The sequence below is a fragment of the Ptychodera flava genome, chromosome 1, assembly GCF_041260155.1.
Source record: "Ptychodera flava strain L36383 chromosome 1, AS_Pfla_20210202, whole genome shotgun sequence".
In the NCBI taxonomy this organism is placed as follows: domain Eukaryota; kingdom Metazoa; phylum Hemichordata; class Enteropneusta; family Ptychoderidae; genus Ptychodera; species Ptychodera flava.
The window spans coordinates 40,989,776-41,003,098 of NC_091928.1; the positions used below are offsets into that span (position 1 = coordinate 40,989,776).

Below are 13,323 nucleotides of genomic sequence, written 5' to 3' on the forward strand. Positions count from 1 at the left end.
GCAGCTATATTTAGTTACAATGAAGTTACATTTATTTCCTTTCTATTATGTACATAAAAGCAACTATGTAAGAGATGCACTACCGAGCCGTCCGGTATTTATTTCGTTTAATTTTTACTTGAGTTTTGTTTAATTTTTATTTTATTTGTTTAGCTTCGTTTTAATTATACACGTACAAAGATTTTTAATTCCCGAACATGAAGTCAATCTGGCGTAACTTTTTTACATAGCGCAGCAAATATCCGATGGCGTTTTGTTGATATCGCTACAATAATGCTAATAGGATAGGAACGTGGATCTTCATTTCGGAGTTCGGCCGGTCAGTAGTTATGAAAACTGAAAGAACCAGCGCAGCGCTGCAGCGTACACGTACAACGTAAATGTGTGCATTGTTATGCTAATAGATAGGAACGTGGATGTGCGAGACTGTGACGTCATCCCTTTCAAACATGGCGTCCCATTCAGTGAGTAACCCGCGATCGGCACACAAAAACCTGCCGAACGGCAGTACTTTGGATAAATAGCGAGACATCCTTGAGCGGGTAGGTGCAAAATAGTATTAGAAGGTAAACCGGTAAGGAGAAGAACGCCGGATTCGCCGAATAACTTTGCAAGGCGCGCCGAACGTCCAGACGTTCGGCACCTGCACTCTCTCTGGATGGTTGGATCTGTAGCTCTGGTTTTGCCGTCCGACCCAAATACCCAGGCAAAACCTCGAGCTACTGTACTGCAGCAACACTATCGGAAAATGAATCTGACACTCATTCAAACACTCTCCTGGAAATCGCAGCGGAACCAGCTTAAGTCCTGTTAGAGTGTACAATAACTTGAAATATCTTACTCACAGGAAACAATCTTGACAGAAGATCGATCGTTAAACCGAAATCCGTACCACAGGCCAGATGAACAACTCTGAGCATGTGATAAGACTGGCACTTTTGCTTACATTGGTGGCGCTCTAATTGTCATTATTTGACGGTCAAAGGTTGCCCCAGTAGTAAAGTTGGCCTTGTATTTGTTTTCTGCTCAGTTTCCTTTCAAAGATTTGTTTCCTGACAGGAAAAACTCTTTCAAAAGAGAAATTTAAAGTATTCTCAATATCTAGATATCTTTTAAAACATGGTATCAGCAATCAAATTTGTGAACAGACCGTCGGAAACCTGGGCTACAAATGACAAATTTCCACAACGAGTACAAAGTAGATAAGAATTCGAATACAACTTCAACGGTGTTGTCATAGGCCAGAGATCAAAATGGCTTCCACGGAAAAGTTTGGGCAGTCTGAGTGTCAAGATAGAAGTAAACTGGCTAGTTTTGAAGGTAAAGAATCTTTCTGGGAGCTTCGTTCACGTATTCGACAGCAATCAGGTATCAAGCGTGGCTACCTGAGAACCTCTCTTCAATCATGCAAGCTCTCACAAAACGAGGAAAAGTTGGATGCACTGATTGCTGTTTACAAGAATACAAAAACAAAGTCTACCATGCTGAATGGTCTGCTGTACATACGTGTTACACCAGTTGTTGGCGGCAACTCCAGCGGGTAAGAGCATTGGTTTTATGCACAGTCGTTTGGAGAGCTATTCAGCGCTGGGACTATTCGCCCCATAGACGAGTGTACAGAAGCGAGAAATACCCCAAGTCAGGAAACAGAATGGCTATAAAAACCGCGCCATGTAACATTCCGTGTCCGATTTCACTGTGAAAATTAGCAAGTTCATCTATCATGCAACCATCGATCGTTTCCTATCATTCTAAAAATTCATACCTGATACTTAATCTGATTCAAAAACGCTTATTTCGTGTGATTTTCGGCCGAATTCGACGGACACCTCGCCAAAACCTGGGGGTGAGCAACATTCCGGTCACCTCTTGGGTACCTCCACTTTACTGACGTTAGCGCCGCGTACCCATGAGGGGTGACTGGAAGGTTGTTCATGCCTTATGTTTTGGCGACGTGTCTTCTGAACTGGGCCGAAAATCACACGAAAATTCATACCTGATACTTCATCTGCTTACAAAATGCTCATTTCCTGTGATTTTCGGCCGAGTTCGAGAGACACCTGGCCAAAACATAAGCGTGAGCAACATTCCAGTCATCCCTCATGGGTAGGCGGCGCCAACGTCAGTAAAGTGGAGGTACCCAAGAGGTGACCGGAATGTTGCTCACCCCCAGGTTTTGGCGAGGTGTCCGTCGAATTCGGCCAAAAATCACACGAAATAAGCGTTTTTGAATCAAATTAAGTATCAGGTATGAATTTTTAGAATGATAGGAAACGATCGATGGTTGCATGATAGATGAACTTGCTAATTTTCACAGTGAAATCGGACACGGAATGTTACATGGCGCGGTTTTTATAGCCATTCTGTTTCCTGACTTGGGGTATTTCTCGCTTCTGTACACTCGTCTATGGGGCGAATAGTCCCAGCGCTGAATAGCTCTCCAAACGACTGTGGTTTTATGACCTTCGATGATGCATATGGTTTATACTGCGGATTTTTCGAACGGAATCCTGATAAAGACCATTTCAGAGATGTTTTGCTGCACCCGGAGTATGGTCTCTGCGTTCATTTTGTCACTACCGTATTCCTCCGATTCTAAGACCCCCTTTTCAGAACCAAAGATAACGAAAAAGACATGGGGGGTCTAATAAACGGATGTCACCGCGAAATCGAACGTCGAAGTTAATTTATGCTAATTTATGCAATGTTTAGCACATTTTTATGCCAATGATTTTTTGATTCACGCTACAGACAACTCACACTTTGTGATATCGGCTCATGCCATGCTGCGTAGATACTGGCAGTCGAATCTGTACAAGTATAAATTAATGGAGATCCACAAGTCTTGAAATATTACGTATTTGCCATACCTTCTTTTACTAAACAATACGATAGCAATAAATCTTTGTATTTCGTGAATAGATAATCACCACGAAACTTTGTAGAACAAGTACGTTCCTCAGCAGCAGCTAGCTCCCCATAGCATGGCCACAAAGGTCAGACAATGAGTGAAGGGAAAGTCCCTGAAGTTCCGCTGGCTGTGATTGGTCAATTTACGCAATAGGTCAAAGGTGTCAGTGCATGAGGTCAAGGTAAAATTCTGTTCAGTGGGATGGTGTCCGTCCGATGTTTTCTATGTACGATTTTCATTTACTGTACTCCTTAAAATAAACGATCAATTACTGTACGTCGTGAGTTTTATTATTTTGCTCCTAGTTTCAAAAAGTCTAACCGTATCTCGAAACGAAACGTGATCTTACGAACAGGCAGGCTCGAACAGGTAAAGTGTTGAGGCATCGGCTGGCCGAGACGAAAGATTGCTGCGCCAATCTGCTTTATATTTGATGTGTTGAATTTTTGGCAATACACCCTGAAGTTTTTTTATTAGCCAACTTGTATCGATGACCGAAATGTCTCCTGATGTGGAATTCAGTCATCTATGATCAACTGTTCGGAATATGGTACGATCATGCACGTTTTTGTTCTAACAGTAAGTGTAAAGGGCCGTTTAAGCTTATGAAGTTGGGTATTTTTCCCTCGCAAGACTTCGAAAGCGTGCATAATCTTGAAAATCTGTTACACTATCGTTCTACTCATTGCTGGGACTAGTTCAGGAAAGAACACACACACATGCCGTTCAAACAATAAATACCTTCATTACATGAGAAAAACTACAAAATTGATGAAACATAAACGGAAGAAATTCAAAGAATTTTCAGTTCATGCGCGGAAGAAACTTGGATATGGCGTTTCGTTTGTCAACACAATAATTGCCCTCTTCATCTAAGTCAAACCAGTCGAAGTCGATATCGTCGTCATTAAGTCTTTTTGAAAGATTTTACGATGCCAATGATATTTCTATTTTCACTGGTTGCTTATACGGTAAAGTTGAACGTAAGAGAAAACTTGCAGCTCTTCACAATGATCACAAAAGAAAACTTACGTGATAGAAATCTGTTGAAAAAATCTTCTTATACTTTAATGGTAAATTTGAACGTAAGAGAAAACGTGCAGCTATTCACAATGATCACAAAAGATACCTTACCTGATAGAAAACTGTTGAAAAAATCTTTATAAGCACACCTTTAAAGAGCAACTTTTTATGTGCCGTAGTCTTTTGCCTCAGTAGTATGAAAACAAAAGTGTAAAAGTTGAGCGAAGCAAGTTCAAAGCTCGTGTCATTCACACGTCCCAAATTTTCTATTGATAACGGCAACAAAAGGATTTCCCGACATCGTCACAAGATCCTATAAAAATGCGTCGATTTATCGTAGACTTTATTTTCAGAAAAGTCATAAGACAGTGCATGGTCGTCATGGGCAAGAAAAAAAGTAATTATTAAAAACATTTTCGCTGTCGGCATGCCTAACTACCGTCGCAATCAGCTAGAACTTGGTTTGCCGTATGAACTTCGCCGAGATGCAGACAACATACACAATCGAAATGCTGTAGCCGTTGTTCAAGATGGTTGCAAAGTTGAAAGTTTGAAGCGAGATGCAGCACTCATACTGGGCACGGTTACTTTCGAATATCATCGATCGTGACGTGTCAGTCAACAAAAATACTACTTGAAGGCAAAGAAGAAAGCATTCATCCATTCTCCAAGAGTTGGCATGGCAGAGAAATGTCACGTCGGTGTTTTGGCAAATAATGCGGCTGTACCTCTGCTAAAGCAATCAGTCCGAGGTACTGTTTTCACAGTTCATATTCACTAAAACAGACCAAATCATGCCGCTGACCAAAAAAATGAAACGGCCCTTTTAAGGGCGACAACAGTCTCCAAAAAGAGAACTACTGATACCCAAACTTTTTTGTGTTTGTATGAGTGTAAATTGTGTTTGTTTGATCGTGATGAAATGAGCGAATCGTACTTGATCGACAAGTCCGAAAACCCGACGATCCTAAATGTTCATTTCATGGTAGCCAAATTGCATCGAAATGTCCAATTCGTACATAATCAGATGTTGAAAAATCTGCTTATTTTGATGGTAGCAAAATGACAGTAACCAAAAGACGACATTGTACTAGATCGAGACGCTAAAAAATCCAACTCTTTTATATTGTTCATTTAGGTAGTAAAATCCAAGTGTAGTTTTATCGTCAGGAAATGATAGAACTGTTCCCGATTGACATGTTCCAAACCCCAACAATAGTGTGCGTGTGTGTGTGAGGTTTGATACTTCACTTTGACACTTGTTTGTGACTTTGATAAGCAGCGTAGGTGTTGTGGATATTCTGGTCCCATTACATGACAATGGCTCTATTGTTCCAGTCAAAATTCGGGTGTACCCCCTGGGGGGTCTTATAAACGAACTAACAGCTAATTACGAATTGATAAAATAATCCTGGGGGGTCTTATAAACGGGCGGGGTCTTAGAATCGGAGGAATACGGTATATTGAACACACGGTTCATAGTGCTGAAGACCAGTGATTGCGATTTTCACCAATTTTATATGGAACTGATAGAAGCCGAAGAGGAGTGTAAGCAAAACCCAACTTCTCTAGATTACACCACACTTACAAAGATTATCAATTCCATGGACTCAGAGTATGATAAAATGGCATTGAAAGCGGTAATATCCACTCTATTACCAAGAAATTTCATCTACAGATTGGGAATAAAGCCTGACAATGCAAGGTCTTTCCTGGAAAAGACATTGCTTGCATCTCAAGAGTATGAAAATGCACTTATGGCAGCTGGAGACATTTTGAAATTAAGAGACAGAGAAACAATGACGATGCTTGAGAATAAGGTGGAGACTCTGAACAAACAACTAGAACGCGGAAAAGACTTGCTACCAAACTATAGAAAGAATGACTTGCTAGCAGAGAAAGATGCTGTTCAAGAGAGGTGTGAACAGCTAAAGAGTGTATCAACACTTGACAATACAGATAGTAGAAGGAAGTTCAATGTTAGAAAGAGAAAACTGGCAATGTCATTGATAGATGAGCAAAGGATTAAGAAACGTAAACTTGGAGCTGGAGCAAAGCAGCGATTAGATCATGATGATGAAGTCTTTATTGCCAAGGCAATTGAAGAAAAAAGCTCTGCACATGGCCGCAGACATGATACAGTGTTGTATCATGGTCACAGGGTAAAAAAGCGTGACTTCCTAGCTCTGGCCAACTACAGTCTTTCAAAGCGAGGGAAAAAGTTGATTAAGTCAGCAAACACAGTACTTCTTCGAAGTCGACCAAGAAATATCCGGTCACAGACTGCCAAGAGACACCTAGGAAGCTGGCTGTTTTGTGCAAAGAAGCCACCAAAGACAGAAGAATCAGTGAGTGTCAGCACTCACTACCAAAGAGCTCACATAAAGAGTATAAAACACGACATGTTCAGCAAAAACCATGGTAAATGTTTGGTTTTGAGTATGGATGACAAGGCCTACCTGAGACCTGGAACTGATGGTAAGTGCTTTGATTTTGTTCTTGTGCAGTCTGTATGATATGCGTCAATTTAGCATGTCTTTGCTTTAGTAAGTGCAGCATTTGGTAATGAAGGTAGTACAGTGCACTATTGTAGGTATTATTGGAGGCAGGGTTGTGTCAACCTCACAGTTTACTTTCCTGTCAGACTTCTTGAATTTCTCTGGGACTGTTAACATTTTATACGAAATGGTTCCAACTCTTAACAAAGTAAAAAAGTTGGATTTTTGTCATTCATAATGTGGAAGGGATTCGCTTTGTGCACATGCTGGCTAAATTTCTGCTGAAGGAAATGTTACAAAATAATTTTAGTAGAGAGTAATTTTAAAATCCATAGGAAATTTGGATACTTTGTATTTGCCCATTATGAGCAGTGTCATTTGTTGTTATTTTCAGTCGGTGCACGAAATGTGAAAACAATGAAAGTCTTTGATGTGACTGACGTAGACAAGCAGAAGAAGCTACCTCTTCATGACTTTTCTCCTTCAGAGGTTTATCAGACTCCAGCTTCCTTCAGGTTTATGACTGGCCACATAGATTCTGTGAATGGCAAGTGGTTTACCAACTTTATGTTAAACTAATATTTTCAACAAATATCTACATACATGTATATGAATAACACCTGTCAAAATACCCAAGTGAATACATTTATTTAATTTTCTGTATGTCTCTTTGGAAGGATGAAAATTTAAAAAAAAATTGAGAAATTTCAAAAAGGTAATCCATATCAAAAGTGAATTTCTGGTTAGCTAACACAGGGACAACTCTTGTTTGATTTGTTGTTACTGTGGTTTGTGTAGCTCTGCTACTGTTTGAGTAGCCAAGTGTAGCCCTTATATTTTCTATGTAGTGTCAGGGTTTGAAATACTTTTTTTTGACAACATGCACTCTGTGCATGTCAGGTTTTGCATCAACATGCACCAGCAGTCTGAGTACCTGCACTGTCACCCAGGTCATAGTTTGTCAACTAGGTATTCCAAATTATCATCTCCATCATCCCAAGAAAGTTCCTCTGTATGCATTCGTGGTCCATATGGCCGTGTTTGTGGTCTCCTCTGTGTTTTACTGTCTTTGAACCAAAGTTCAATTGTAGAATCTGGATCAAATGTGTCTATTGTATCTTTACTGAGATTAATTGTCATCAGCGCTGTCAGAGTTTCTGGCTTCAGACGACTTCTCCAGTCATTCTTGATGACTGACATCAAGGAAAATCCTCGTTCACACACTGATGTGCTGCATGGAATCAACAGCATAATCTTCACCAGCAAAAGTATGCATCTGTACTGGTCTTCAAATAGGACCTGAACTCTCTGCCATAAATCTAGGTACTTCAGAGGCTGTGTTTCTCTGATCTGGATTCTGGTTACTGTGAGTTTCAGTGCTGCCCACTGGATAAGAGTGCTTATTTCATCACACCCTCTACTCTGTAGGATACTTTCAAAGTGCTTATACAGGAACTTGACTTCATCATCACCATAGTGCTGTAGGTCTTCATCATCCTGAGGCCACATAGTAGGATCAAATACTACTGTTGCTTTCAGTACTTCATCTTGTACCAGGTCTTTGAATCTTGTATTAATACATTCCACTGACAGCTCAACAACTTTTTTGGCATGTTTCACAGCTTCCTGTTGTCTGGATTCTTGGGTTGTACCTGTATTTCGAATGGGTCTACCCTGTCCTTCATCCAGGGTCACTCCATCATATACCAGTTTACTCTGACAAACTGAAATACCATCCATCATAGTCTCCTCCAGTTTCTGTTCAGATGTGTAGTCTTGCAATAGTTTCAAGACAGATTCAGCCATACATCTGACCCTCTCTATGGTTGTATGTCCATCCTGAAGGGTTTTACTGAGTGCTGATACCATTCTGAAGTATACAACCAGGAATTTCACAAACATCACAAACTTTACATTCTTCATGTTTTTTAGGAAATACTGTGCCTTCTCTTTGCTTTCCTTTCCACCATTTATTTTGATATCTTCAAGGTGTGTAATATGGACTCTGTAGTTCCTTAGCAGAGCTTGAACTCCCCTTTCATGATGAGGTACCCATCTTGTTCCACTGACATTCACTGGCCGTACTACTGTAATTGACAAAGCTTCCCCAGCTCTTTGAAAAGTAGACCAGTTCAACGGGGAGTACTTGTAAAATTTGTACAAGCTTTGCAAGACTTCATGAACACTTGTAAGAAGTGGCATTTGCTTCAACACATCTTTCACAGCAAGTTCAAGTCTGTGGGCAAAACAGTGGACCACTATCAAGTGGGGTACATCAGTTTTCAGCCTTGCAGCCACACCAGACTTCCTACCCAACATCACACTTGCACCATCAAAACTTGATGCAACTAAGTCATTTTTCCATGTTTTTCGCTCAAGATCTGTCTCCATTGCATCCACTAAAGCACTAGTGATGGACTCCGCATCAGCTTTCACAAGGGATTTGAATGCGACAAACTGATATGTTGGTCTTCCATTTTTGATGTAATTGACATACACAATTTCTTCATCAGTAACACTTGTATCAGTGCTGCCATCTGATAATATGCTAAAGAACTCCGAGCTGTTCAAGTCTTTCACGATTTCTGCATGTTTGGTTTCAAAGATGTAATCAGTAAAGCACCTGGCCTGTTGTCACTGACATATGTCTCCCCCACACGTACATTGTTGACAGCTAACAGGCGAATCTGTCCTGGAAAATCAGAGAATGGTCGACCAGCTTTAGCTAGGTAGAATGCTACACGAAACAAAACTCTCATTTGTTCTTGTTCTGCTTTTTCCATTCGAAGCACACATCTTTCTATTGGTCGCAGTTTTCCCGTACTTTCTCTATTTTGCTTAATATTCATGGCTTGAAAATGTGTTTCAGTCTCTTGATGACCTTCAACGATGTGTAAACGGAATGAACTGCTACCCTGAGTACGGAATTTGTTAGGTTTCCCACTGTTATCAAACTGTTGGCAAACAGAGCAAAACATGCGATTTTTGTCTTCATCAAAGACAAGCCATGGATAACTTTTTAACCAAGATCTTTGGAATCGATAAAGTTTTTTCTTCTTCACTGGAGGATCAGGGGTTTCATCCGGATTTTCTGATGTACTCACGGTACTACGGTCCCAAGTGACAGTTGAACTTGTAACACTGACGGATGGCATGGCTTGACTACACGATGATTGACGCTTGTCTGACTCCGTCTTGGAACTTTCAGTTTCCGCAATGCATGGTCGAACATGCATTTCATCGGACTTCTCAGATGACTTTTTAATCCCAAAATGAAGAAGGGTCCGTTGTTTTGACATTTTAGAGGTTAACTTTCTCGAGTCTCAATGAAAAAAATTCCACCACAGAGGAAACCAAAACATTGCCATGTGGACGCAATCGAATACAGCCGATGTAAGCCGATAGGTCACGATGGGACCCAGAGGGCATTGTAACCAAAAACGTTGCCATGTGGACGTAATCGAATACGTCCGAAATAAGCCGAGGGTCTGCCCGTAGGGCATTTTTTGACAAGGCTATGCAGTCTGCTTATATGCAAATGAGTAAAGTGCAGAGTTTTGGGCCCTCTAGGCTATGTATACTGGAGAGGCTCATGCGTAGCTAAATTTCCGGTTTGCGGACTTTACGTAGTTCGATAAATTGACGTCAATATCAACAAAACTGAAAAAAATTTCCAGTCAAAATGTCCAAAATGAGGATGATTTCGCATATGAAGACAAAGATCTTATTTTTTTCACCTTTTTTTCAACATGCACAGTGTGCATGTTGCTCTGGCGATCTACCTGCACCATGGTGATATGGACATGCATAGTGCAGTGTGCACCCGGGTATTTCGAACCCTGAGTGTGTGCTGTTCATTGTGAAGTGGGTTCTAAAAGGGCATCACAATGAGATGTGAAATAAGTAATCCTTGGCCACACCAGGCTGCCCCAGAGTTAACCTACATGCAAATTGCAATGCATGTATATGTAATTCACTTCTGAGATGCACTGTATTTAGTATCACATAGCTGTTATTTACAATATACTTTGAAGTGTGTCTTATAATAGGATGTGAGTACTGATTTCACTCTTGTATTACATCATTAAATGGTACAATGTTTCTGTATGACAGGAAGGGAAGAATTGATGATTGATGCAGATCAAACAGCTGTAATCATTCGCCCTAAGTTTTACATTGGCAGTTCAGGAAGTGTCTTGGCTTCTGACTACATCCACCTGAGGTAGGTAGTTTCAAGGATGCATGGATAAATTTTAACTTTATAGTGTTTTTCAGATTTCAATGTTTAATAGATATTGCTGATTAGTTTAATTAAGTGTGACAGGATATTAATTTGAACACTTCACTTTTTACAGGTGGAAACTACCTCAACTGTTTGATGACAGACACACGCATTTATCTCTCCCCCTCCACAGGTTCATCATAAGTCTCCATGACATTTTCTTTTACTTCAAAGGTAAGATATGACTTTACTTGGCCACAGAGATAGTGCTGTCACAACACAGCTGACATGTGTCACCTCAAATTAAAAAAGAATCCCTGACAGAATCAATCCAATCTCTCCAGGTTTTATTTATGAAATCTTCTTAAATTTGTGATTTACATTGCCCAATATTTATAATATTCAACCAGTGAATTCTTATGAGTCCATGTTCATGGCAATGTAATTTTTATAGTGCACAATTACTTTTTTCCATTTATTTAAGGCAGTAACCATGCCTGGCCCTCTTTGAACATTGAAAGTTAAAATTAAACATATTAGGAACAAGTTAAGTATTCAGACAAGATGCAGATGATTTTAGTTGAATGATGTTACTTTTGACAGTAGATTAATATTTTATTTTGGCACAGACACCACTATGATGGATGATGTAGCATGCGTGACCGATGATCTTGAGTGTAAATTTAGGAATTATGAAAGTGAGAGGCTTTCATGGTTGGCACATCAGGTTGAAAGGAGAATGACCACATGGTTTGAAGAAAAAGGCTGTTTGGAGGAAGATGACAGAAATGTAATAGAACTGGAGAATAATGCAAGGAAAGTGCAAGAAGGTGCATTGCAGCTAGAGAAAGATATCAGGTTTGTATAATGGTTGTATCATTGATTTCATATGTGGGGTCTTAACTCAGATATGCCTCAGCCAATTTTGTTCAAACTTGGCACAATGCTAATGTATCATAACTAGTATATTGGTATTTTGGTCTTGATACCATTCAAAATGGCTACCAGGTAGCCATTTTGTTTCATAATTTTCATCTCCTGAATGGTAACTCAGACATACATGCGCTAAAGTTTTCTTCAAACCTGATATATGGCTTATGTATCATGACATATACATACTCATGAATTCATTCCTCACTCCACCATTCATGATATATCAGATATCTTGTCCTTCAACATATTATTTCAGATTCAGATGATCCAGAACAGCTGCTAGCAAACTTGACAGTTAGCACAATATTCTATAATACATGTACAAAGTAATTTTTTTCAAAAATAATAACAAAGTACCAAAGATTGCAACAAAATTCTCAGGATTGTTTCATTACAGATGATTTGTTCATCTGGTGATTTATTTTTTTCTTTGTTGTAGAAGTCACACAGTATCTGCCAGTGATGTTTGGGATAAGATTGGAGAACTGTTACAGATAATCCATGATGTCAGTGATTCAATGAAGCACATCGGAATACCTAAGTGTTATGGTGATATTCTGAAAGCTACAGATGCAGGGCCAGGAGTTGGGATATCAAATACTGAAGTCAGATATAGGGATATTGAAATAGTGCGCATACATGGAACTGAGAGGATGAATAGATGTCACAGAGCCCCTCATGACTCAGGTCAAAACGAAGCAGAGAGATCCAATGCAGCTATTGGTATGAAATATTTGTCTCTACATATAGTGTCTGAGATGATTCATAATCATATTTCTGTGTGTCTACTAACGATAAGTTTGTTGATAAATACAGCTAATATATTAAAGCTCCATTAGCTGTAACTTTTGGCTATTTTTTCAGCGCTGTTGTCTTGTGGTTTCCTTACACTTTCTGGAATCCTTGATCTGTAATGAAATGCCAAGTATTTAGCATATAAACACATCAATCTATATGATTGTAATCTCCATTGTTATTGTTGAAAATTGTATTCAAGTCTAGGCAAGAATTCCTTTGTAAACAGTAACAATGATCCTTTGCACACATACAAGCTGTGTTGACAACAAAAATACTGGAAATTTCAACATGAGAAACAGATTAGGGTCAGACACGGCAGTTGATGTACAGAAGCAGAATACTGAAAAATTGGACAAACGTTACAGCTTAATAATGTCTCTTTTAATTGAAATATTCATGGTATTGCCACATATTAGAAGTTTCAAACTGGCAAGTTAATTTTTATATTTGCCTATATACTACTCATACTACAGGTGAAGCACTTGTGGATGGAGGAGCTTTGAAGTGAGAATACTACAAACCATTAGAGTGTCTTTCAACTTCAGAGCAAACATCAATGACAGTAAAAGAACTTGAGGAGAAGGAAGAAGAATGCATGGAAAGAAATGCTTGGAGAGTAGCAGAGGAAGTGAAACTAAGAATTGATGGGGAGCCTGGTCCTGCTAAAGACTACATCAAGGCATTTGTCTGCTGTCGAGCTGGTTTGTAATTTCTCACTCAACGTTTTCCTGTAAATGAAAGTGATGATCAATGATGATCAATATTTGCATTTTGATTTCTTCTCAAAACTAACATTTTGTGGATGTTTTTCACTGAAATTGTTCCTGTTATGAGACATCTGTAAAGTGCACACAATTATTGACAATATAATGTGTTCATGACAACCTATTCTGTACATGTTGATGTACTTTTTACTTTTCTTTGATGTTACAGACCAG

General features: G+C 39.4%; 1 protein-coding gene across 1 annotated transcript; it reads left to right on the forward strand.

Moving 5' to 3' along the window:
• Positions 1-1,215: 1,215 nt before the first annotated feature.
• On the forward strand, positions 1,216-13,058 carry LOC139137628 (uncharacterized). Its single transcript, XM_070705825.1, has 8 exons — positions 1,216-1,540; positions 5,613-6,412; positions 6,827-6,983; positions 10,550-10,654; positions 10,788-10,888; positions 11,284-11,512; positions 12,027-12,310; positions 12,859-13,058. Exons 1-8 carry the CDS (start codon positions 1,254-1,256, stop codon positions 12,891-12,893), a joined length of 1,998 nt encoding a protein of 665 aa, XP_070561926.1. The 5' UTR covers positions 1,216-1,253; the 3' UTR covers positions 12,894-13,058.
• Positions 13,059-13,323: the final 265 nt, after the last annotated feature.